Source organism: Anabas testudineus, chromosome 9, assembly GCF_900324465.2.
Source record: "Anabas testudineus chromosome 9, fAnaTes1.2, whole genome shotgun sequence".
Taxonomy (NCBI): Eukaryota; Metazoa; Chordata; class Actinopteri; order Anabantiformes; family Anabantidae; genus Anabas; species Anabas testudineus.
The window spans coordinates 8,523,275-8,550,076 of NC_046618.1; the positions used below are offsets into that span (position 1 = coordinate 8,523,275).

General features: G+C 41.8%; 3 protein-coding genes across 5 annotated transcripts in view; 2 read left to right on the plus strand and 1 right to left on the minus strand.

The window, feature by feature from the left end:
- adgra2 (adhesion G protein-coupled receptor A2) overlaps positions 1-8,231 on the plus strand; it is a 33,292-nt gene extending 25,061 nt beyond the window's left edge. For both annotated transcript variants that reach the window (XM_026343624.1, XM_026343625.1), the window contains 16 exons: positions 468-539; positions 643-714; positions 1,288-1,451; positions 1,852-2,065; positions 2,240-2,404; positions 2,485-2,683; positions 2,795-2,944; positions 3,042-3,203; positions 3,307-3,507; positions 3,655-3,844; positions 4,363-4,571; positions 4,672-4,799; positions 4,880-5,003; positions 5,087-5,235; positions 5,926-6,015; positions 6,171-8,231. In XM_026343624.1, the coding sequence (XP_026199409.1) occupies positions 468-539; positions 643-714; positions 1,288-1,451; positions 1,852-2,065; positions 2,240-2,404; positions 2,485-2,683; positions 2,795-2,944; positions 3,042-3,203; positions 3,307-3,507; positions 3,655-3,844; positions 4,363-4,571; positions 4,672-4,799; positions 4,880-5,003; positions 5,087-5,235; positions 5,926-6,015; positions 6,171-7,587 (3,706 nt within the window). In that variant the 3' untranslated portion in view covers positions 7,588-8,231. The remainder of the gene's footprint in view (positions 1-467; positions 540-642; positions 715-1,287; positions 1,452-1,851; positions 2,066-2,239; positions 2,405-2,484; positions 2,684-2,794; positions 2,945-3,041; positions 3,204-3,306; positions 3,508-3,654; positions 3,845-4,362; positions 4,572-4,671; positions 4,800-4,879; positions 5,004-5,086; positions 5,236-5,925; positions 6,016-6,170) is intronic.
- A 1,230-nt stretch (positions 8,232-9,461) lies between these two features.
- rab11fip1a (RAB11 family interacting protein 1 (class I) a) lies at positions 9,462-21,930 on the plus strand. 2 transcript variants are annotated; one of them, XM_026342844.1, is made up of 6 exons: positions 9,462-10,180; positions 14,685-15,121; positions 15,264-16,203; positions 17,471-19,228; positions 19,558-19,663; positions 20,421-21,930. In XM_026342844.1, exons 1-6 carry the CDS (start codon positions 9,831-9,833, stop codon positions 20,622-20,624), a joined length of 3,795 nt encoding a protein of 1,264 aa, XP_026198629.1. In that variant the 5' UTR covers positions 9,462-9,830; the 3' UTR covers positions 20,625-21,930. The 2 variants fall into 2 exon arrangements, with proteins under 2 accessions (XP_026198629.1, XP_026198630.1); XM_026342845.1 differs by lacking the exon at positions 17,471-19,228.
- Positions 21,931-22,879: 949 nt separating this feature from the next.
- On the minus strand, positions 22,880-25,929 carry prlhr2a (prolactin releasing hormone receptor 2a). The gene is made up of 2 exons (XM_026343920.1): positions 25,469-25,929; positions 22,880-23,516 (listed from the first exon to the last, which is right to left on the minus strand). The coding sequence occupies exons 1-2, from the start codon at positions 25,927-25,929 to the stop codon at positions 22,880-22,882; spliced, it is 1,098 nt and encodes a 365-aa protein (XP_026199705.1).
- Positions 25,930-26,802: the final 873 nt, after the last annotated feature.

Genomic DNA, 26,802 nt, shown 5'->3' on the forward strand with positions numbered 1-26,802 from the left:
CTGGGGCTTGTCAAAACAAACAGGGGGAGATAAACACATGCTCTGGACAGTGCTCTGCTGGGTAGTGTCAGAGGTGCAACAGAGCAGATCCCTCTCTGGCTGTGGCTATACATCACACTCAGAGTAGGACAGCAGAACAGGGGCCCTGCCTTTACCCCACTGGTGATAAACTTTCACTGGAGTCCCATGGAGTTGTGATAAGGGAAAGTGGCAGGAAATGTTGGCATGTTTATTTTGTAAAGCTTGAAAAATAAAATAGAAAACTGCATTCAAATATTCAATAGTCACTGGAAGCATAGCAAGTTTTTTTTTATCACTATTAATTTTATTACACATTAGAAGGGGAAGTAGGCTGCTGAAAACAACATGGACAGTGGAAAGAGTTGAGATATCACAATCTGTGGCTTAGACAGGTCCTCTTAATTTGAAAACAGCCAGCACATTCTTTTGTCTTTTCACCCTTTTAGCGACTTATCTGACAACCGCATTGGCTGCCTGACCGTGGACACATTCCAGGGGCTGACCAATCTCACTAAACTGTAAGAGACAAATACATCTATTTCCTATGTATACTTTCATTGTTGTGGGAGAGCTCTCAAGTTAACGAGTTAACTTGTTCATATGTAACGTGTGTCCTGCTAGGAACCTCTCCGGCAACATTATATCGACCATAGATCCCGGAGTGTTTCAAGAGCTGCCGTCCCTAAAGCTTGTGTGAGTATTAGACAGTGTGTGTGCTCTAAAAGTTCGCTCTCATGGCATACACTTCCATATCTGAATAAAACAATTAAGATACTAAGCTAAGATAACATTTGTTTTCAGTTAGTATTTATTTTGCCTAGTTTGCTAACTGTGCTTTATAGTCACATTAAGCCTGTTAAAGAAAAACTCAAATAAGCAATGGGGATTTATTTGATGGTTATTTATTTGAATTTGGAAAAATGTATCATGTATTATTAGCAGATAAAACGCATTCTTGAACTTAAGCTATCATAAATCAGAAGATAAGTCTGTCTTCAATCATTTCAAATGTGAACATTTGTTTCTTTGTACAGTACAGCCAATAAAGCCTTTATTCCACTGTGAAAACACTGAAATCTGTATGAAGGTAACAGATATTGTGTTGGGGGGCTTGTAATCCAACACAGGGTATCGCTTAGCAAACCAAGTGTTTCTTTCTTGTATTGACATGGTATATTGATCCTCTGGCACCTAGGAGTAACAGTAAAGAGTAAATGAAATGAAAACTCATCTCCCATGATAAATGACTTTAACTTCTCTGTCCAGGAACTTCAACTCAGACTACTTGTCATGTGACTGTGGGATGCGTTGGGTCCCAGGCTTCTTTCACAGTAGTTCGGCCCGGCTGGGGGACGAAACCCTGTGTGCACACCCCAGGAGCCTGAGGGGAAAGCCCCTGCGTGGACTAAGGGAGAGCCAGCTGAGCTGTGGTGAGAGTTTGGCTAGAGTGAGGCTTATGAATTAAGTGGTTCACCGCTTGTTTGAGAGAACGTTGGCTTGCGAGTGACAATGACAGTGCAAACATGAGAAGAAGAAGATGGTCTCAGTAATTTTTAAAATTAGTAGACCAGAAGGGTTAAAAGAGATCTGCACCGAGGCCGAGACAAGCACATACTTCTAAAAGTATCAGTGAGCTGTGTTGACAACCAATCCTGCGGGCTGCATGTATGAATTGCTGCTGTCTGTATCCAATCTGCTCTAGAACAGCAGACACATAATAGCTTCTGTGGAAACATTTAGCTGAGGTTGAGTAATGAGAGAATAGCAGAAATAATTCAGACTAAAGTGTGAGGGGTCACGTGTGCATCTTATTCCCACCGTGTTGCTCAGATGGTCCTCTGGAGCTGCACACCCTGTCACTGCTGCCATCCCAGCGTCAGGTCGTCTTCAGAGGTGATCGCCTGCCCTTCCACTGCACTGCTGCGTTGGTGGACAAGTTTACCACCTTGCACTGGCGTCACAACAGTCAGCTGGTGACCTCTGACCCAGAGATGGGCATCCAGCTGGAAAAGAGTGTGCTGCATGACTGCACCTTCATCACCAGGTAGGGTAACTGAAGCTATGCAGGCACTCTGGGTGCTTAGATTTGCTTGGATCATGAGCCACCGTTATAATTTCTACACTAAGAAAGTGAATAAAGAAGATTGTTTCACCAATTCTGTCTCAGATATCTGGGGATAATGTGTGATAATGACCTATCTATGTCATCTTTATGCAGTGAGCTTATTCTTTTCAACGTACATGTGGAGGCCAGTGGAGAGTGGGAGTGTGTTGTTTCTACTGGGCGGGGCAATACATCTCGCACTGTTGAGATAGTGGTGCTGGAGAACAGTGCCTCCTTCTGTCCAGAGGATAAAGTTGTCAACAATCGTGGAGAATTCAGGTTAGTTACAGCTGCACTGTTTCTTGTTACATACCTTTCTTCAATCCATGTTCTCATTATTCTCTGCTGTTAATCCCCAGGTGGCCAAGAACTCTGGCAGGCATCACCTCCCATCAGTACTGCTTGCAGCTGCGTTACCCTTCCCTGTCTGTAGAAGGCGGCATAGAGCAGAAAAAAGCCTCTCGTTACTGTGACCGCTCCGGGAAGTGGCAGGAGGGGGACTACTCCAACTGTCACTACACCAATGGAATCACCCGTGTGCTTCACACCTTTATCCTGGTCAGACCCTCAGTGAAAGATTTACCACACTACATGTTTGTCCTGTTCAGTTAACGCTCTGTAGATTTAGTTACAAGACTTCGAACCTCATGTCCTGCTGTTGCATTTCAGAGGCCCATCAATACGTCTAATGCTGTCACTGTGGCACATCAGGTGCGCACATACACCCTGGAGGCGGCAGGTTTCACCGACTCAGTGGATGTGCTGTATGTGGCGCAAATGATGGAGAAGTTTATGGAATATGTCAAACAACTGCAAGAGGTAAGAACGTTTTTTAATTGCATATGACACGGGTCTATGCAGGCATGTGCATACTGCCTACTGTAAAGTTTCTGTGTGTCTGTTCTGTTTGCTCCAGTTGTCTGAGGTGTTGGTGGAGATGGGCAGTAACCTGATGCAGGTGGATGACAAGATCCTTGCGCTTGCCCAAAAAGAGAAGAGAGCCTGCAGCTCCATAGTCTACTCTCTGGAGACTCTGGCCTGGCCCCAGCTACATAGTCGTGCACAGGACTTCTCCATGGTAGAAACTGTTAGCCTGATTGAAAATGTTCTTTTTGTTTACATTTTGGACCTTATTGTCAGTGAACAATCATTGCCATCTATTTTTAATTTGACATGTACAGGTGTCTAAGAACATTGTGATGGAGGCCCACTTAATTCGACCAGCTCACTTCACCGGTATAACCTGCACTGCGTATCAGCGGCGTGAGCTTGCAACAGGCAGCCTGGGAATGGAAATAACGGAGTCTGCCCATGAGCAACAGCTTCGTTTCCGCTGCAGCACTGGTTCCCATAACACCTCCCTGAACACCTTTCTCCTGAAGGTGAGGCATGCACGCCCCTTTATTGCTTCTGTTACGACATGCTGTGCCATTAGTAACCTACTGTATTGGCATTCACAGTTATCAGGGTTTCATGGTGTATATCAGCATTAAGTACACGATTTACATGCGTACTATGTTTCTCTCCAGAATTCAGTAGCCTTGGCTTCTGTGACTATCCCAGCTACTCTGTTTCCGCCTGATGCCACTGCAGACTGTAAGCTGCAGTTTGTAGCCTTCCGAACTGGCAGCTTTTTTCCTCTGACTGTGAACTCAAGCAACAGTGGGGAACACTTCCGCAGGCGCAGTGTCAACACTCCTGTCATCTTTGTGGGCCTGGGTAAGGAAACTTTCCAGACTATTTAGTGAAACCCCCTTTATTTTCCAAAATTTAAAAAAAAGTGGTTCCTGAAATGTCTGCCTCTTTATAGCATCAGCCATTCTGGTTATTTATTTAGGTCACACACTGATTTGTATTCATTTTCAACTATTGTGATTTTGAAAATATCCATTGTAGAAGAAGCTGAGAGTCACTTTCTCTAACATTAGTGCTTGTAAAATTGTAGACATTGTAAAAATATCTTTGGAATTTACTTCATTGGAGCTTTTATCCTGCCAAACCACAGCACTGTTTTCTCAGTTCACTTCTCCTTGACCTCTCAACCTTTTTTTTTAATGTAACTCATTCCACAGACATGTAAGGGACGAGAGTAATTCTGGAAACTGTAGTGTGCCTTGGCTGTAACAAACTGACAATATATATCTCAAAATATAAAATCATTCATGACCACATTTATGTGTTTTAAATACCTTAGTCATCACTCACAGTACCGGTAATCTCTTCCCTTTCTGTGACAGAGGGCTGCAGTATGTGGAACCACTCAGAGCCGATCTGGGTGTCTCTGCGCCATTTGTCCCCAGGTAGTGACTCTGTAGCAGCCCAGTGGAGCCTGAAGGGACTGGAGAAGCAGGGGGGCTGGAGCCAAGAGGGCTGCCAGCTGGTTCACAGTGACAGCAGTACCTCCACGATGCGCTGCTCTGTGCTTGGTAATTATGCTGTGCTGCAGGTAGGACAACCCTTAATTTATCCTTTATTTGGGATGATTGGGGTTGAATAAGACTTTCATTTAACTAATGTAATGTGTTTTGTTTGTTTTTTTTATCTAGGAGGTGCCGGACTTCCCCAACTCCACACCCAACTCTGTAAGGGTGCTCCACCCTGTGGTCTATGCCTGCACTGCAGTGCTGCTCCTTTGTCTTTTCACCATCATCATTACACACATACTGCACCACAGGTACTGTAGTGTATCTACAGTAACAGACTTCTCACTGCTATTTGATATTTGCTCTCCTAACTATTTCCCTCTGTGTCCAGTTCTATCCACATATCAAGAAAAAGCTGGCACACATTATTGAATACCTGTTTCCACATTGCCATGACAACAGCCATCTACACAGGAGGCATAAGCTTGACAAGTTATCCGGCGGTTTGTCAAGCAGTGAGTCCCGAATTTACACAGACATGTCATTTTCTTTAATGGCAATAAAAGCAAATGTCTGATCTGACTGCAATATGTGACAGGTGGGCATTGCGTTGCACTACTCCTCGCTGTCGACCCTGCTGTGGATTGGAGTCAGTGCCAGGGTAATTTACAAAGAGGCTCTGTGGAGAATGCCACGGCAGATGGAGGGAGAAACTCCAGTTCCACCTACTCAGCGACCTATGCTCAGGTCAGTCATTGAGCAAGCTACAAATCACCTTCACCCACTCCCTGTACCACGAGATGCTTGTTTTCTTGTTTGCTGTCAATATAGATTATAACAGATGCGGGAGTTCCTGAAGATGGCCACCCAAACTGTGAACCATCAAAGATGGTCATTGTGGCCAACAACCGAAGTCCTTCTGTTTTTAAGGAAACTTTAGAGGGACATGACACAGTGGCAAAGCTCAGATGAATTCATGACAGAAAAGGAATGCACGAAACCAACATAATAGAAACAGAGGAAGGTCGTTAAAATCTGAGCAGGGTGATTCAGGGGGCATACTGTCCTTCTCAATATTCCCTTTTATTCATCCCCTTGCCCCTGTGATCCTGAAGTTTCGATCGTGAGCTGTGCCCCTGACCCCTCTCGCCCTTCAGACACCCCTTTGTTGCCCACTCGACCACACGGGATCGGGATGCAATAAATTACAGACTTATGAAGCCTATACTGACCGTTGTGATAGTCTGCTCACTTAAGAGAATAAAGGCTCACACAGTTCTATTCAGACTATAGAAAGACAATGACAATAACATGTAAACCTTGTAACAAACTTAGATCACAGCATCTTGTGGACCAAACAAGAACTGCTCTTTATTTCTAAATGTGCAGCAACTTCAACAACTTCACATGCTTCATGTGTTTTCTCTGTTCTTCAAGGTTCTATTTGATAGCTGGTGGAGTGCCTCTTATCATTTGTGGGATCACTGCAGCTGTCAATGTCAACAACTATGGAGACAACAGTCCTTAGTGAGTACTTTTCTTTTTATCTTTGGGCCGTTTGGCCCTTGACCTTGTGTTGTTTTGTTTGGTACTGAAGTGAAAAATCCTGTGTGATATGTTGAATACATAGAGAGGTCATTGTTTTGTGCTGACCCTCCTGACATCTGTTCTGCCTCTTGCAGCTGCTGGCTGGTGTGTCGCCCCAGCCTGGGGTCTTTTTTCGTTCCTGCTGGCCTAGTGGTGTTGGTGACCTGGATCTATTTCCTGTGCACTGTGTTTCGCCTGAGGCACCATGTGGCAAAAGAATGCACAGGAACCACCCTGTCCTCTCCTGTGACTGAGTGCCAGCCTGCGCTGGCAGGAAGCACCAGCCTTCTCTCCACAGACTCAGTAGTGGGACCTATGAACCCTGTTGTTCTTCCAGAGGACCAGTACTCACTGAAGACACAGTTTTTGGTGTTGGTGGCCACCCATTTCCTGTTTGTGGTTCTGTGGTGTTGTGGAGCCATGGCAATCTGGCTGACAGGACACAACAGCTTGTTGTTCAGCTGTCTCTATGGGATCACTGCCACAGTTTTAGGAGTGTTTCTGGTGGTGCACCACTGCTTCCGACGTCTGGATGTTCAATCCTCATGGTTGGCGTGTTGTCCAGGCTATCAGCGTGCACATCCAATGTCTACTTACACACACACCTGCACTACTGGGAGTGGAGTGCAAACATCTGAGCAGGGTTCTCAACTTTTTATCAACTGCCATCCACCCGGTGACTCTCATAACTCCTCATCAGCTCGATCGTCATCCACACCAAGTGGAATCAGCAGCATGGGCCCCGGACCATGCAAGCTCACCAACCTGTTGCAGGTGACACAAGATCCAAACAACGCTTCGCATGCTCCTGCAAGCAACAACACTAGCACCAGTACTGACAACATCACCAAGCCAACAAACAATGTTTTGCCTACAAATAACTCTGTAGCCCCAGTGCATCCACAGAGAAGGAAAGTGAATAGCAGAACTAAACAAGGAAGCAGCCAGTATCACCATCGGGGTGAGGGCAGAGGTCACTATCGTCTCAAAGCTTTAAGGACTGCTGGAGGTGGGGGCAGCCTCGGAGCTTTAGGTCCCACAGGTCTAGAGCACCTCAGTTCTTCACATGGGGTTTATAAACAGGCCACTAGTGAGAATGGCAGCATCCATCACAGTCTCTCAGAGAACCAGGCTAGCCGGCTGACAAATGGGAAGCGGGTGGGAGAGTCAGTAGCCACCAGCCCCTCCGAAGGAAGTGACGGAGGCAGCAGCGGGAGCCGCAAACCCTTCCCCCTGCTGCCTTCTGTGGCCAGCAGAGTGGCCATGCACGATGCTCAGAGACGGTGCGCGAGCAGAGACAATTTAAAACTTGCAGCTGCTGCAGAGCGAGACTCGAAGCGCTGCTCGTACCCTTTGAACAGCGTCACTACCACTGTGCCAGGGGCTGCTGCACTCAATGGCACTCTGAAAAACTCAGTGCTAGAGCTGGAGCAGGATATGAGTGGCACAGATCAATCCCAGAGCTCTGCTGGAATGAAGAGTGGTGTGTGGAAAAGTGAAACCACAGTGTAACCTATACTTATATGTGAACTTCTATGCATGACCTTAATGGACTCTCAAATGACTGGGTTATGTTTTAATGGTCTCTTGATTATAATAATTATATAATTTAAGATATAAAATCGTGAAGGCATCCAGGACCCTAAACTGGTACTTTTGCCTCGGTAGCATTGGAAGAGTTTGCTGTGAAAGGGTAAAAATAAAAAGGCTTGGTTTTTATTGTAATTTTCAAACATCAAATACTCATTTGTTTTATCCATTTCACAACAACATGTCATGTACAAGATATCTCAGAAATTGGCATATGATGTTGATTTTTGATTCCTAATGAAAGCTTTATTGTTTTAGTTGTGATTTTTCTATGCATATCAACTATAGCATGAAATTGAATGCAAGATGGTCCATTCCCAAAGTACAGATATATGCATTTAATCTGTGGACAACATTTCACATTTATGTTTGCTTCCAGAAATTGTTTGCTCGTGTATGCACTTGTATGTTCTGTGTGTGCATGTGTGCGAGGATTTATGAGTTTGTATGTGTGTTTGTGTGTGTGTGTGTGTGTGTGCACAGACAATAGAAGACAAAATGCATGAGTGTGGTTGTACAGAATCTCTTGAATGAATTAAAAAAGCTATGCCAGACTTTTAAATATATTATGAAAATGTTTCATTTATGTCTGTGTACTACCATCAGCACTGGCAGAGCTGCCTTTATCTAGTCATTTCAGAAAGAATACAAATCAGAGGGGATAATAATTACTGCCCTTCTCACAATAATTCAGTCAATTAATTTTCCACTGGTGGACTCGTGCATGAATGACTGCCCCCTCCTGGATGCCAGAGAAACTTTTCAGTAATTAGTGAGGGGTTAGAAATGTCTTGAAAATCCCAGGTTTTGCAATGGTAAACCTATCCAGTTCATGTGGATTTAACAGTAAACCTTCTCGCAATAATTGTATTGATCTAACATCGGACCAAAAACACCACTGCGTGCAGATGATGATGGTCTATTTGAACACATTTGGCCTTCACATTAGATAATAGGCTTAAGCCAAAGCCCAAAGTCAAACTTCTGTTTTTTGTCTGTTGAACACAATTGAAATTCAGGAAATTACACTAACAGGAAATGATATTTTTACTATGCAGCTCATTGTCACTGCTTTTTCCCCATTGTTCATAGAGAGGAAGTTTCACATAGGTATGTTGTATCAGTAGGTGTTTTACTATGGTCAAGCTGCAGTGCATGCTGTTATATATTCTTTATCCATTATGAGCTTTTCATCAGCCTCCAGCAGGATTTTTTCAAGATGTAAAACGTGACAGTTATATCCAACCTCTCATGGAAAACAGAGGTAATAATTAGATAATATACTAGATCAAAAACTAGATTTTGTTAATTATTTGCAAGTTGTAGGGTCTAATCTATGCAAGAAAAACTTACTGTTTGTATAAAGACACTTCAATCATGATGCCTAATGTGCCAGAATGCCAGCTCTGATGATTTTCTAATTATTTATAAATGAATATTAAATGCTGATACATGTTCCAGCTTTCATCGTTGTCTGAAACATTCATTTTGTGGAGTTTACTCTATTATATGCCCAAATACAAAGTATTTTTTATAAAAAGAAAATGAAAAGATTCCAAATAAAATGACAAAAACCATTTATCTTTACTTCTTCTTCCTCAGCATCACTGTCCTCAGTTCAGTGTTAATTGTGGTCATGTTGAGGATCAATATGTGTTGAACGAGAGGAAACTGATGATGAACCGATCAGTACGTCACAGCGCCCTCCTTCCCCCACTGTCCAATGACAGGCCGACTTTAAAAAACTGTCAGCAACATTAGCCAATCAGGAGTCACTATGTAGAGTCCGGGTTGAAACTCATAACAACAGGGAAGTGGACTGTTCAAGTTAGCGGAGTCCAAACAAGGGAACTGTTGGAAGAAATCCAACACCGCCTTCATGTCGTGATGGGTTTGACGGTCTAGTATTAACATTGGGTTAGTTTCTTGAGTGTTAGTTTAACTCGAGTGTTATTTGAGGCTTAGATATTGCGTTACAAAGGGGAGTGAGAAGTATTGCGACACCAACCCGAGCTTCCTGAACTAACATCAAGCTAGGTGATCCAAACCCACAGCCGCAGAGGACGCTGACGGTGGTTCAGGGAAAGGTTCACTAACTTACACCTGTGAGCTCTTTTACAGGACGATTCGGAATAACTTTTGGTGAAGCTCAACAGATTTTCGCCATGTCTCTGGCCGACCAGAGCCAGCAGTGGTATCCCACGAGTGTGCAGGTAACGGTGCATCAGGCTCGAAACCTGCGCATCAAGGGCAAGAACGGCACCAACGACGCCTACGCTATCATCCAGGTGGCCAAAGACAAATTTTCCACCTCTGTGGCCGAGAAATGTGTCGCTCCCGTGTGGAAAGAGGAGGCTTCGTTTGACCTGCCGCTCTTCCACCCGGGCAACGCTGAACGCTGCACACTGTACATCATAGTGATGCACCGTGCTCAGGTGGGGCTGGACAAGTTCCTGGGCCAAGCTGTGATAAACCTACTGGACCATCACGACAGCAGCACTCGCAAAAAGACAGAGTAAGTGGACCTACAGTGATCATAATTCACAATACAGCCCATTATTGGTCAGTGTATTAGATATATGGTTTGTCAAAAGACAAAGTATGACTTTATTCTTCATCATCATCCAACAAGGGGCACAGTGTCAACAGTGCATCTATGTGCCATCAACACAACTTGAAAACACTTACTGTAGACTACATCACAGGCGAAAAACCTTCACCACCAAGTTCAACTTTATTATTTTGAGCTGCGACAGGCAAACAGTTTTTTTTTTTTTCTGCAAAATGTACTTTTCTTTTTCTAAATGCGAACACACTTTAAACCCCCTCAAAATAGCCAGAGGTCTTAAAATATACAGCAACTGACTAACCAATGCATCTGTAGATGATTTTCATGTCAATTGATAAGCTAGTAAGTTTGCTTTTTCCTTCTCTTTCTTTCTTTCTTTCTTTCTTTTTGCTTGTCCTATAAGCACACATTTTAACACCTACCTGGGTCATGGTTTTTCACCAACAGGGTCATTTAAGGAATTTCAGTTATTTGGATTTTACACCAGATATGAAACATTTTACTCACATTATTTTAACATCAGCAGTAATTATAATATTATTATTATTATTACTATTATATCTTGTTGACTATGTCCAGTGATAATACATCCTTTCTTTGAAATGTGCCATCAATCAAAACTATTCGAAATTTGCACACTGTAGCTTGGTGTCTGGTTTAATTTAAAAGATGACATCTCTGTAAATGAAAGTGTTAAGACAGTGTCACTTGCAAAAACCACTGTCAATCGAAACACAATTGCATTGACATTTTATTAACAACAGTTAATTAACATTAGTTGGTATATACATTACATCATGTTATCTATTAGGAGGTTTGACATTGTTAAGTTCATCAGGACATGTAGTTTCTGTCACAAATTGTAATGACATCTTTTGTGTATAGAATCAAATATAATTCAGTGTAACAGGTCTCAGTTTGGGAAGAAAAGCAAGCTAAAATGAGAACGTAGTGATGGAATCTCTCCTGTCTTATCAGTGACCGAGAGGAAAAACAGAAACCGTGGAGCTGGTGGGAAAACAGTCTCCCACAAGATGATGTTAATCTCAGCACTTCCTTCTGCCTTCTTTCTCTCTTTGGGACTAAACCAAAATGTTTGGCAGAGACTCTGTTACTGGGTGCTTGGTGATGGAGGCCTGTCTGGAAATAATTTTCTCACATTGCTTCTGTTAATCCTGCACATTCCTCAGAGCTATTAACCCGTTTACAATACGTCTACTCACACCCATTTGTGTTAAATGAGTCAAGGTGACATCTGTGGCTTGACGTAGCTTGGGTGTAACTCGGGTGTTAAAGGAATCAAAAATAGAACCTTGACTTAAGTGTTGAACAAGGACCTACACACCCTCTTATGTAAAGAGAATTTTAAAAATAAAGATGTTTTAATATAGACTCTGTCACTATTTTCCCACAGTGGTAAACCATCCAAATATGACCTTAGTAAAGACTGAGTGAGCTGCTGGTTGGGAGTTCACAAAAATCTCTCAGCCAAGGGCAGCCTTGATATATTGCCAGGATGACCTCATTCACTTGGTCATTGTGTCATATCTGAAATGTTATCTTGTGTTTGCTCAGTGAGCTTTTCAGTCTAATAGCAAAGTCCTTTCTTCACCCTGCTCCTTCTGTTTCCTAGAAGACCCAGTATGCCGGGTATTGAGTGTTGCTGTTTTCTCCTTGAAGCGCGTGGTGTTAGATTACTATCCTGCTTGCTAGTCATGCTGATCCAGGGTGTGACGTTAAGGGCATCAAATTGTGCCCACATATTTGAGCCTGTCAGAGAGCGGGAGTCATTTACTATCACAAATCATTAAGAGCTTAACAGCTAAGTAAAAATGTAATCTAAGGACCTACTCCACTCAAAAGATCTTATACTTTTAATGGGAGAAGAAAAGGTTGATGTGCTTTCAAGATTTAAAGAACTTTATTGATCCAATGTCTTTGCCTTGTTATAGCTGCTCTCTCCTGAAGAATTAGTTTGATACTATATTTGGTAGCTTTTGTATTCAGCCATTTAAAATGTATTCATCTGCTGATTCACTTTAAATTGTGCCTCCAACAAGACGTCCAAAAAGAGAATGTCTGTCAAATTAAATTTTTTTGTCCATCCAACAGGCCAAAACTAAAAGACATTCTACTTATACCAACATAAAACATTTAAAACATGTAAAAATAATCCAATAATGCATTTATTAACTTGTATTTAATAAATATTTTTTTACCGGCTAGATTTTTAAAAGATGATTGATAAATGTGTTCCAGTTAATTTAGACTTTTAGTTAGAATTTTTTTGTTAGAAAATAGTGACATCACAAATGTTCCTTTTGAAGCTTAAAACAACATTTACACATTTCTTGTTTTGTCCAACTAAATATCCAACACTTATAATAGCCGATTTTCTTTTTGCTGTTGTTGCTGTTCTAGATATATTGAAGTGAACATAATAAACAGTTACATTTGTAGCTGACCTGGTGTTACTTTTTCAGACACAGTTTTATTTTGTAAACAATCATCTCCCATCGTCACTCACCCAGCATGAGATTCACCTCTGAGTTAAAAACTTTCTGCAGTAGTTTTAATAAGTTAATGTTTGAAATTGGATATTATTTTACCATGATTGCAAAACCTTCAGGTCCAGTTAAATGTTAATACACAATGTTACTGACTGCTGCAGAAGTATTTGCAGAGAGCTATCTTCATTTTACTCTGTTTACACTTTGCTGTTATATTGACAGAAACTATTCTGGTGTGCAAGCATAAACACAGGCTGTCTTGTTAATTATTAAACATTAAGTGCCCTTGACATTAACAGAGGGAACCTGTCCAGCAGGATTGGTGAGAGCGTGCATCATGGGCACGGCTTTGTATTTCTATGCAAACAGGACAAAACATGTGCACCCGGCCAACCTGTTAATAACCGTAACGATGCATTGCATTTTTTTGCATCAATTAAAGCGCATACCTTGCTTTAACTGACATAGATAAGCCAATAATCAACAGTTGCTTGACAGGGTTACGAAAGTGTAAACTCTCTTTTCGTAGACTTGGTTAGACTTGGTAATGTTTACCTTTCATTCCATCATGGACTGTAGAGCACCTCCCTGCACGTTTGAAAGTGTTTGAGGAATGTTGGTTCACTCCCATGCTTGTTTCCTGACTTATCCCCAGAAGAGCCTGTCTGGATGACTGCTACATTATATGATTCCACCACCAAACCATGTTTTTAAATCCAGTGATGCATCATAAGTATAACCCCATTTATCGCCTACAAGGTTCGAACCTTACTAGTGCGTAATGGAGTATTACTCCACAAAATGACCAAAGAGGAATTTACACAGTGACCTTTACTTTAAGTGAAAGCACTCTGCTGTAGAACAAAAGAGGCCAAAGGAGGAGTCTCACTATAATGGGCACTTCTTCTATGGTACTAGAACATGTAATAATAGTAAGGCTTTAATTGTACAAGCAGAAAGCATCATCTCTATGTTATGGTGCTAATTGCTTGTTTTGGCATGACTTTAGACAGGACTGTCCAGAACACTCCTACTTTTCCCTTTCAGACAATAAGTGCTGATCCTGTGCAATAGAGAGGACAGTGGGGTTGGGGGGGGGCTGAACAAAGCTGTAACTGTCAGGCTTTATCTGTATCTACTCCCAACAGGAACTAGAACAAGCTGTACACTGGTTAATGGCACTTATCTGTCTCAGGTATAACAAGTCAAAGCAGACCAATACAAACAGATTCAGTTGAATTCAACTTAATTTATATAGCACCAATTCACAACAGAAGTTATCTCAAGGCACTTTACAGGGTTTAAGGTTTAAGACCTTACAAAATATACTGAACTGAATGAACTGGATTCCAGAGAACTCTGAATTGATGTATGACTTGAGTAAGAGTTTCAGGTTGCCCTTGTGGATGCAGCAGGAGGCTGTGTCAAGTGACAACAGTTTTCCAAAGTACTCCTGACTACATGTGATTTTTTTCATCATGGTAGCATGACGCTTCCTCATGCAGTGCTGCCTGGGGGCTGGAAGGTCATGCTTCCCCAGAGTCCCTGAACCTTTTCACAATATAATGTACTGTAGATACTGAAACACGGAAATTCTTTGCAATCTTGCTTTCAGATATAGTCTTTTTTTATTATCCAAGTTTAAAATATAATGGGGAGCCATGACCCGTCTTTGCCTGCAAATACTGACTCTTTGGTGCATCTTTATACCGTATCATGATTTTCAAAACAAAAATCCAAAACATTCTAACTTGAATATTTTATTATCTTTTTTTAAGTGTGGCATCAATTTCTGAATTTAATTATGTTTTATATATATATATATTATCTGAGGCCAAATTGTATTTCTGTTGTATTGTAAGGGCTGCAGATTTATTGCAGTATACAAATACTGAGTATAGTGATTTAACAATAGTTTATTTTTTATTTATCATTTTCAGATGGTTCAAGCTGGTGGACAAGACTGGAAAAGAAGATAAGGCACGAGGGGAAGTGCTGCTTGATATTCAATTTATGAGAAACAACATGTCAGCTAGCATGTTTGACCTTTCTATGCAGGACAAACCACGCTCCCGCATCTCCAAGCTGAAAGACAAAGTCCGTGGGAAGAAAAAAGATGGCTTTTCTGACTCTGTCTCAGCTATTGTTCCTTCTGTCAACCAGGTCCTCACAGACAGTGAGGGAGAGGCTGATGCACAGTCACTCAATCAGTCTCCAGAAGGGAAAAAGAAATCCAAGCTCAAAAACCTCTTTGCTCCCAAGTCAAATCTGCAGCGTAATATCTCACAGTCCATGTCCACACTGGGGAATTTCCCTGAGAAGAATTCATCCCTCAGTGGCAGCCGCTCTTCTGGGCTTAATGTAGATTCTCCTGATGGTGAGTTGACCTTTTTATATTTTCTGTGTACTGCATGTACACAGCTACAGCCTGTGTTTCCTGTACTGCACCATGCAAGTTACATAATGGTGCTTTGCAAGTCAACAATGACATCATGCCTTATTGTTTCTCTCTCCTGCAGTTAAAAAGAAATTCAAATTCCTGGCACACAAGCGAACAGGCAGCTCTGACAGCAGGGTGTCTCAGGGTCCCTTCTCCCTACTGGGTCGCTCCAAGCAGAGTAACAGTGACGTGAACAACCTGTGCATAAATGGCAGCCATGTATATGCAGAAGAGGCAGAGCCCAAGAGTGGATCTACACTCAGTCTGAACAGCTCAGGCCAAGGCTCTGTGGAGGATGTCCATAAACACTCCTCTGATGTCTCTGCAGATTCATCTAAAAGTGTATCCGTCCCATCCATCAAGTTTGAATCTTCAGATAGAGCTTTGATGGAGCAACAGCACCATCAAGAGGAAGAGGAGAGAAGGCAGGCAGAGGAAAGGCGCATAGCAGAAGCAAAGAAGCTGGAAGTTGAGGAGAAACGCAGGGCAGAGGCCAAGAGGTTGCAGGAAGAAGAGAAACGCAAATACCAAGAGGAACAGGATAGGAAGAGGCGCTTCCTGGAGGATGAAACAAGAAGAAAGAAACAAAGAGAGGAGGAGGAGGAAGAGAGAATGAAGCAAGAGGAAGAACGCAAGATACTGGAAGCAGCAGAAACTCGGAGGATTGAGGAAGAACGTCGCAGGCTTGAAGAGCAGAAACGGCAGGAAGAGGCCTCCATGAGTGAAAGGCTGACATCTCTGTTTGGAATGATCAGAAAGAAGGAGGAGAAAAACGAAGAGGTGCAACTTCCTAAAGAAGAGCTTCCTACACCAGCCACACACAGTGATTCGAGAGGTCCTCATCAGCCAGTCTCCCATCACTCCATCAGTCCATTTGAGGAAATTCCCCTCAGCTCAGATCTTCCAGCTAACAGTAATGAAAGCCCAGCCGATCATCAGAAATTGAGCAATAACACACAAATCCCCTCTGCCACGGTCTTCCTCAACCGCACTGCTAAAGTGTCTGCAGTCAAACCCAGGTAGGCCTTCTTCTTCTTTGATTGTATCATATCTCAACAAGGCACACAACCTGCAAACAGAGAAAGTACAACACACACACAACAAGTTACTCTGAATGTTATGTAATAATGATGTAGCTGGTATGATGCTGGAGTCGCTATTGTTTGCAGCAATCACACTTAGACTTGCTTAACTGGACTTTGCATAGTGCCTTCAACAAGTCCCCATGTGAACCTGCCTTTTTGGTTGTGCTTGCATTTAATTTAAACTAAATAAAGAAAAACTGTTTTCTGACTTTCTACACAGACACATCTCAGGTAGCAAAGGTATTCAAGAAAACCAAAACACGTGTTTCTGACTGTTCAGATAAAGTTTCACCCCGTACGATGTCTGTCGACATTGAAACTTGGAAATTCCACAACTGTTCCTCTTCATGCTGGCTCAATCTTGTGACTGTCTTGAATTACCAAAACGTTGAATTCCAACAGAGGTTGGCGAACCAGTTTGACCAGTTTGGTCTCTGTGCTGATGAAAATCTAGGTGTGGCTTGTGCTTGTCAAGATGTTGGGGGCTGGAAAAAACTCACAAGGAGTGACGGAGCCTCAGTGTTAGAGAGAATGTGTTTGGATTTTGTCTTGTCTCTGGGTTTTTTAAAGGAGCTTGTGGACTGAATTGGGCTGTTTTTATAAGTATTTATTTTATTTGAATCATAATGGTAAGGAGCTTGTGTTTTTTATTGTCACTGATTTTAAGTTTTCATGTTTTTTTCAATAGTGTTTGCTCGATGACAACTAGTAGTTTAGGAATTTAAAGTTTGTACTGTACCATTTAGTTGTGGTAATTTTTATATTTCGATACCATGTTGGACTACCTAGTATAAACTGACTGTGGCAGTCTAAAAGCAGAAAATGTCAAATTGTTGTCTTAAGGTTGGGTTTTTTCAGTTTCTCAATGTTAGCAAGTGTCAGCTAATAATAGAAGCACAGCAAAGCTGCAAAACATGAATATGAGTGTGGGTTGGCCTTTGACGTTGAACAGTGGACAGTTTGTTGTCACAGATCATTTTTATTTTATTAAGATTTAAGAAAGTTGTTAAGAGTTAAATAAATATTGAACTGTCTGAGGCTACATTATGTGAGGTGTGGGGAATTTAGTGGTTATTTGACACATTTTGATATGTTAGATGCTGGTTACACTGGTGATGGGTTGTAAACTGGTGCATGTGATGGGTTTAGGTAATGTGATGGTCACACTGACCTGTAGGCCTTTGTTTTCACTCCTTGGCAGATTTACTCAATCTCCGGACTCTGAATCCACTGACTGCCAAACCCCCAGTCAGCTGTGTCCCTCCCCAGCCAACTCCACTCTCTCTAGTGTCCCGTCTGAGTCCCCCGATACTTTCTCCAACCTCCACTCATCCTTGGCTCCACCGCACAAAAGCAGATCACCTCGTGGCAGCACAGAGAATTTATCATCAGTGGGATCTTCACCCACAATGGCAGATAAGAACAGGAAAGCTGTCCTGCCACCCATGTATTTTGGACATGGGAGCCAACATGGAGAAGATGTTCGTGTCAGAGAGATCCAAAACCCTGCATATGTAGAGGCAGATGGATTGCAACAAATCAAAAAACCGCCTCTACCCCTTCCTGATTATGAAACCCTGTTTCCAAAGAAGAGACATGGTGTGCAAGGACACACTCAGTGGGATCATTTAATTGCGGAGGTCAATCAGAAACATAGGGATCCTCCACCTCCATTTTTGGAGATGAGTGTGGATGGCCCAGAGGAGGAAATACTGAATCTTAGATCTTCCATATCGCAAGAGAGTCCTGCTGTGAAGCACTTTAAAATACACCAACAGGAGACCAAACCTGTCTCTACAAAAACAGTAGCACCGCCAGCTCCCCCTAAACCAGTCACATCTTCACGTCCTCAGTCTGTAGCAGATTCCAGTCAAATAGACAGTCTGGGCAGAGCAATGGCTCGACAGTCTCTCCTGATGCCAAATCCATCTGCAGTCCCAGTACCTAGAAACACTGACACGTCGAGCAGAGAAAATCTCACAGGGGTGTCTAAGGATGGAGAGCGGAAAGTGTTCCTCTCATCACCGGCAGCAACACATGTACTTAGACCAACTAGCCAAATAGAAAGGACTCCACCAGACGGCCAAAGAAAAACACAGGTCGCCGTGACTAAAGAAGCTCCCACAGCCAAGCCTAGACAGAAGGTTAGTGACAAAGAGACAAAACGAGAAGAAGAATCTGCTGGGACACCAAACAAAAGTATGAACAGCAACATCCAAACATTATCTAGTTCAAGTGTAAGTAGCAGGGACAAAAAGAGTGAACAGGCAGATGACTTTGCAGATTTTAATCCATTCCCCAGCAGTGAGCTTCTTTCCAAGGACCCATGGGCACAGCCTAAGCAGAACCAAGAAGTAGATTACATTTTTACTGGCAAAAGAAAGGAGCCCAAATCTGAAGCTCAACGAACTGATGATTTTGATAAGATTTTTAGTCAACAGAAACCAACAGGTCTCTTTGCTGCCTTCAATGACAGTGATTCTAACAAAGACAGTGAAAACAGGAAAAAGGATGATGATTCAAAGCAAGTCAGCCCAGTTTTCCAACGAAGGAATTCACAAAGAACAAAAAAGATTCTTTCACCATCAACTCTCTTGAATAATAAAGGTTCTAAGCCTCAAGAGGCAGCTCATGAAAAAGGAGTAACCGTAACCACAGCTAGCCAAGACCTCCACACAACACAAGCCATGAATGAGTCTGTCACACAGCAGCCTCAAGCTGACGTGAAACCACAAAGAAATCCTTATGAAGAGGATCTGTTTGGAGCTACACCCTTTACTGTGCCCACCGGTTTGACTTCCACGGAGCCCCTGCAGTCAGCTGTGGAAGAACCAGCATCTCAGGCAGGAGGATTATCTGGGGGAAAGACACTTTTGCGAGCATGGGTTTCACCCTCTGAGATTTCACCTGTCAGTGCTCAGAATAGCAATGGAGGTGGTCTAGCCTTAACTCCACGCAGGTGAGATTGACCAGGCTACTTACAAAGTATCTGGTTTATCCAGATTTTGCATATGGCTGCTGTTGTATTGGGAAGCGGATTAGGTGTTGGTATTTATCTTGGGTGTGATTTTGAAAACCTGTGATTTCTTGGCAGATTTCCTAATAGTGTGCTTAATGATGAATATTGCACATGGATCACAGTGAAATTATTTGGATGATTGCACAACACTACTCTAAAGGGTTTTATTGTTGTCACTCCTTCATATACTATTGCCTTATTATTATATGTCTGTTCACACTGTTGTATATGCAGTGATCTTTAGAATAATGTATGCACTTTTTTTACAGGCCTCATCCTGTGAAGCCTCTTAGCTCAGTTGAGAACCAACATCCCACCATTGCTCCTGCTGTGAAAGAGATAAAGCTCCTGGAAATGACACCAGAGAAGATTAAGGTACTGTCGTGATATAACTCACATAAGGGGCTATTTTACATAAAATCCCCTTTTATCCTTTAACGTAATCTATGTTATGCATATTTACTAGTTAATTCAAGTAAAATTTCGAAAGTTATGCTGGAATTAAAATACAAAAAAAAACAAAAAAAAACGTCATTTTGAATTAGCATCTTCAGTGAAGTGAATCTGAAAACTTGTGGCAGTAGCAGACTTCAACTTCATTTTTTCATGGTAATAGCAGTAAATAGGGTTGGATGGTAGTACATTATCCCAGGGGGATTAAAAACAGTATGGTACCCCTTCAAATACCTTCATGAAGAAATATCTGCTGTCTATAACAGATAAGGCAGTGTGTGTGAGTTGTTGTGGAAATGCACTCTTCCTCGACCCTTGATACCACAGAGGATTTCAGAGAGATGACACTGCTTGGTGTGAGATAAAGATGCAGTGGAGGATTACGACTCTTTCAACAGAACTGGCTGTTATGGCTCTTTTCCTCTCCAAGCATTAAAATCATCACATGCCTCTAGTTTGAGGTCTGTGTGTCTTGTCTGCTTGGGCTTAGGTTACACATTCTCAGATTGAGTCAGGGAGGAGGGACCAACTTTCTATGTCATGCTTAATCTCAGCTATGGACAAATCACACTTGACAGCATTGTAAACAGGATTCACTCGAAAACAGCCGCAGGTATTAAAACAAGCTGTTTTTAATTAGAAATCATTAACTTTATTTACTTTCCTCCATTGCCCTTAGTTGACAGATTCAGTGGAAAGTGGCCCTTACACTCAGTTGACACAGGAAGAGCTGATCACACTGGTGGTGAAGCAGCAAACCGACCTGTCCAAGAAGGAAGCCAAGATCGTCGAGCTTGAAGAGTACATCGACAACCTGCTGATCCGCGTCATTGATGAGAAACCCAGCATCCTGCAAGCCTTCAACTCAGCCAAGCCACTGTAAGGTAACGACTGCTGGAAAAATAGACTCCCAGTTCATCCCACTAATGTTTCTTGTGTGCTGTTGTCACTGTGTTATGAGAGACACTATCTCTAGGAAGGTCTTTATGCATATGCACTTTTTAAGTTTCAGAGTCAAATTTATTTGAGAATGCTGGAAAAATGGCTCTGAACTAAATGACTCAATAGCAAGCAAATAAATAATCTTTATACAAGCAAATTAAAGTTTGTTTTAAACACTAAGGTACAAGAATTTATTTTAAATAACTTGTTATGAAAATATATTCACCACCTTGATTTACTTATAACACCTGTTGAAACTTGGGTTGAACTTTAGTTACAGTGTAGAGAAATGTAAAGTTTTATCAAACGGTTCAGTGAATTTTTTTACATTTAACACTGGGCTTTGTGTAACGTCATACCGTATGATGCATGAGCTTAACCTTATGCAACCACTCCAAATTCATGCACCACTTCGATGCGGTAAGAATGTAATATCTCGCATATAAATATATTTGTAGTACGTTGTTTCTTGAACTGTCGTGGCATTCCTGCAGGTCATAACTATGCATCCTGACCTAATCAGCTAAGTCAAGCTTAAGATTGTTCATATAATAAGTGCACACTGATTTTTCCCTCCGCCACTTCAGTCTTACCTTTTTGTTTTCTTCCGGATTTACTCACCACAGTTGAATGTCCTTGAAAAGAAATTGTGCCTATTTTTGAGGTGTTATTTAGAAAACCAGCAATGAATAAAAGCAAGCTACTATGTACTGTATGTAGATTTACATGCACAGTCGTTGTAGCAGCTTTTTGTCTTCATGTGCACAGTTTAAAATATTATGCAAGCAATACTACAGAATCAAACGTTTTCTGATCATGATGTGAGATTTTACTTATTGTGATGTTTGTGTTGTATTTATTAAGCGAAAACCAAAATGATAATCAAAACCGAATCATCGGAGGAAGAGTAATAGACCCAGTATCAGTAATAACCAGCCTTGTATTTGTATTTGAACTACACTAATGAATGAATCCCGCTTCTCTGCCTTTACGTGACTGTGTGATGTCTTGACAGAACCTATAGCAATATTAATCTTCAGAATGTACAGACCTGTGCCTTCAAAACCATTATCACTTTTATGTCTGATTTGCTGGATGGAGAGTTGTTTGCCAGCTCTCTTCTTTTTCTGGGTTGAGTGCTTCATGTGAAAGGTAAAAATAGTACGACAGTCAATGTCAAACCTATGAAAGAAGAGATGCTGAGCAAAATTATATTTTATTTGAAATAAAGACACTAATTTAACCAGGTTGTTTGTATATTTGATTTTTTTAAATGATGTACTTCACTATACAATCAGTATATTTGAGAGAAATATTAATCTACACAACTGTTGTTTTATAACAACCTACATTTTGCATCTCCAGTTGTCTTTACCAGATGTTTTCAGTGATGCCCCAGACCAACATGGATGAGAAACAAGTATCGCCAGGAAATATATACGTTTTATTGTACTTTTTAGTGCTGTTTAGTTTTTTTATATTTTCATATTTTTAGTAGTGATGAGTGCAAAAATATTTAAAACACATCTGTGATCCACATATTTCCAGTGAGTTGGTGAAAAAATGCAGCTACACGTCACATCACTGTTTATTTTTCTGCACTGGTTCCTGGTTGAGAAATGCAGTTGGTAGGAGTCAGTTCACATCAGGTTCTGTGTATATATATGTGTGTGTATTTTTCATATATATATATATATATATATATATATATATATATATATATATATATATATATATATATATATATATATATATATATATATATATATATATATATAGCAGAAGCCTTTCTTCTCATAGTGCTTTGAGTGTCTTCTCCTTGACTAAGCCACTTCCTTAAAAAGATGTAAATGACACGATTCCCAATTAATAAAAACACAGACATCTGCTTATTAATACTCAGTAGTTCACAATACTGACTGACTAAAAATAGCCCCTGACATATACCATATATTCCTGCTTTAGAAATTGTAGCACAAGACTACAGTGGTCAGGTTTTTGTTGTTGTTGTTGTTGTTGTTGGAGGAACACATTTTAATCTGGATGAAGGCTTTTAATGACCCAAACACTTAAATAGATCTACAACAATATTTTCTTTGTCTTATGTGAAAGACATTTGACATGACTCTACTGCACTGTCCAAAGAAACTAGAACTAGTAGCCTAGTAGCCAATAGTAGCCTAAAACACGTGAGCTTCACAAAACCACGCTGGCTGTGGCGCAGTTGTTGGCCGAGATGCCGATGCGACGGCGGCACGTGAACATTCTGCGGAGTTCAGCCCGGAAACGGTCGTGCAACCAGGCATAGAGAAAGGGGTTACAGCAGGACGAGCTCATGGCGCACAGGTGACACAGAAGCTGGATGAGCAGAAAGTATCTCTTATCAATCAGATTAATGTCGATGTCACGCAGAACATTGAACACACTGATGGGCATCCAGCAGATACCAAACGCTGCCACCACCAGGCTCACCAGGCGGAAGGTCTTGCGTTTGCGCATGCGCTGAGCCTCCGCCTGGCTCTGAGTGTGGTGGCCAGGTACGACACAGTTCCGCAGCTTGACAGAGATGCACAGGTAAGAGATGCAGAGCGCAGACAGAGGCAGGACGTAGGTGATGAAGAGGGTGCTGTAGGCGTAAGCCAGCCGCTCCCTCTCCTGGCCCATCCAGAACTCCTCGCAGATGGTGAAACCCTCAGTCTTAAACTCCACATGGTAAGTGTGAGCCACGGCTGGAGCCACTAGACCACAGGACAGCAGCCAGATCCCAGACAGAAGGTAGGTGCACGCCAAGACGGAGATGCGCTTTTTCAGAGGGTGCACTGTGGCATAGTATCTGCAAAGAGGGAGAGGAGAGGAGAGGACAGTCTGAGTTTACAGATACAGATACAGAAAAAGAAATGTCTGGTTGACGACTTCACCAAAGTCACAAATAACCAACAAACACAGCATTTCTAATCTGATTAAACAGCCATGATCTGTATGTCTTTATTAAACACATCTGTTAAACATACAGAGTGACAGCAGGAAAAGTAATAACAGTGTTTAGTAACTGGTTGAACCACCTTCGGCAGAAATAACCTCAAGCGAATGCTTCCTGTAGCTGTGGCTTAGACCTGCACAGCTTAAGAGGATTTGTGGGCCGTTCTTCCTCACAGAACTATCTGGGGGACCAACGTGTGAACGGTTCTCTTGAGGTCATTCCACAGCATCTACACTGGGCTGAGGTCTGGCCTCTGATTTTGTGTCTCTGTACAGGCCTACACAAATCCACAAGTACAGCGTCGTGACAGCAAGAGTCTGTAGTTGTCAGACTCCGTCAAAACTCAGTTTCACTCAGAAACAAATCAAAGCATCATGTTTTTAGCTTCACAAATATCTAATTCAATTCAATCCTGCCATGGCATCTAAGGTCAGTAGACAAAGCAGGATTTGGACACATAGTTTGGTGTAAGGACTTAAGACCTTGCAGTCTTTAACAATGGGGAACATTTTCATCTTCTATCCTTTTGTCCTCCACATCGGATTGCATTTGAAGAAAACCAAAGGGAGGATTAGTGAACAACAGTTGTTCAGTGTAGTCTTCGCAGCCTGTAACTCTTTTATGCATACCTATTATAATGCCAAGTCATTTTTCTTTCTGTTTTCCCGTTACCTAAATAAGGTATCTGAGGAGACCATGAGACCTTAACACACTGAAAGAAGCAAATTAAGAGCACATCACTAATTCAACAACAGCAACACCAACGTAGAAATATGGAAAACACATCCAAATACAGCTAAAAACTAAAAAGAGATGGACACCAATGGGCACAATGTGGACGAGGCAGCTTGTGTGGTTGTTGCCACGATGTTGTTGACTGTTGAAGTTGATCATCTATTAGTGTTAGTGAAAACAAACTAACCTATAGGTTAACCTACAGTGTTTCTGTATGTTATCTTAATCTTAATTTGCTCTTTTTTTAACCTTTCAGTCTGTTTTAGACCAATCGATAATGTCACATGGCACATTTCAAGGACACATTTCCCACTTCCTCTGGACGTCTGCATCATCTGGTGAAGACTCATGTTAACTTATCTTTATAGTTTTGGTATGTTATTATTTGTTAGGTTTCAGGATCACCAACTCTTGCTCGCGCGCCCCCGGCAGCCATCTTGGATGTAGGGGCTTCAAGCTGCACTTACAGATGCTTGACACTGGGTGGCTGCCTGAGGCACAAGGACTTGCACTGTAGTGATGGATGTGCAGCTACACCATCAATACATTCATAACAACATTTGGTTGTTAAAGAAGTGCTATAACCTATAAGATGTAAATAATAATGCATTATTTCATGAAGACCAACAAACATCTGGGTCTACCAAGATGTATTTCCATCATTACTGAACCTTCTTTAAAAAATGTGGCATACCAAGAGAAAAACACTTCAAGATCTGTTTCCATTAAACATTTCAGGTATTACCTCACAGACAAATACAGCAGTGTTTCACTTGAGCATGTGTTAAACTATTTAACAGGTGTTACAGTACATCTGCATCTGCCCTGCAATTTGGTGCAATTTCCATCAAGAGATAGTGACATTCATTGTACTGTTTCTATATTTGTATGGAATTTAAAACAGGATTGAACAAGTAGGTTTGGTCACATGCCTCAACACTGTTGCAATTCTTTCCTCATCTCATGCCACATTACAGGATATGTCAGTGAGAGGCGTGATGCATGTAAATACGGTTCTAGCCTGTAGAGGCTTGGTTTTATAGTTAGTCCACTGACTCACTGTGACGTACCTGTCCACACCGATGGCAGTGAGAGTGAACACTGACACATACACTGTCACAGGCTGGATGAGGTACACCAAGTAGCACATGAAGCGGCCGAAGACCCAGCCGTGTGGGTTGAAGGCATAGGCCAGAGTGAAGGGGACACACGTGGCACACATCAGCATGTCAGAGAAGGCCAGGTTTCCAATAAAAAAGTTTGTGACATTGTGCATCTTGCGGGTGCAGCAGATGACATAGAGGAGCAGGTAGTTGCCAAAGACTCCCACCAGAGCCACCAGGGTGTAGCAGGGAATGATGAGCAGCTTGAAGGACTGCAGCAGCTCCACACCCACAAACTGAGGACTGCGTTTGGAGGAGCTGTTCTGCAGCGCCACTTCAAAGACCTGACCAGTGTCGTTCCCGTTCACATCGTGCATCACATATGGGGGGGTGAGGTCTGCTGCCCAGCCACTGCCTGCGCTCTCCATCTCCAAAGGCTGATTTCAATCTGGAGGAGTGGAATTATAGTAATGATGTACTAGTGCGTGTATTCAACAACATGCACAGTAAAATATGAAATTCTCTACTGCAACATGAAAACTAATGGTTTTAAATAAACATTTCTGTCCTTATAATAACATGTTTCTTTCAGTCATGTAGCTCCAAAGGGGAGAATACAGTAGGTTTCTATAAATTAATACACAGATGTGTCTGTTATTCAGCTTAAAGTCTTAAATGAGTGGGGGTATCGCTGCCACAGAATTGTGACATTGCGTAGGCTGTCTGTCTCCTGTCTGTCTGTCTTTCATTCATTTTCAAACTTCAACACAAACTCTGAATACGAAAGTAAATGTTGCTGTGTGACTCAGGCCTGCTCTAGGCTATTATCTATACGCTGTGCATGTGAAGCACAGGAGGTGTTGATTCACATCAATTCAACATCAGTTCAACTATATTTAGCCCAGCTGAGGAAATTTCAAAGACACATTGTGAGGACAGAACTGCATCACAGCATAGGACAGTGTGCACAGGTGGTAAACAGTGGGATGAACGCATTCTCTCGCAAGTGGCACGTTCAGCGAAGACTTCCTGTGTTTTGAATTTACTTTTTTTTGTGTTTTGCTGGTTCTGCTAGAAAATAGGAATTGACTAAAATATTGATCTCTGTGTGGGTGGGGGTGGGGGGGGGGGGCACTTTCTTACTACAGTAACTGACAAAAATAGTAGATGAGAGCATTTCATCAAACTAATTGAAGTTGTTAAATACAGTATAGAGTCAGAATATTACTCAGAATAATAAAAAAAAATGTACATTTAGCAGTATAGTTTGTGTAACAGTGTAATCAAATGAATTGAAGTTT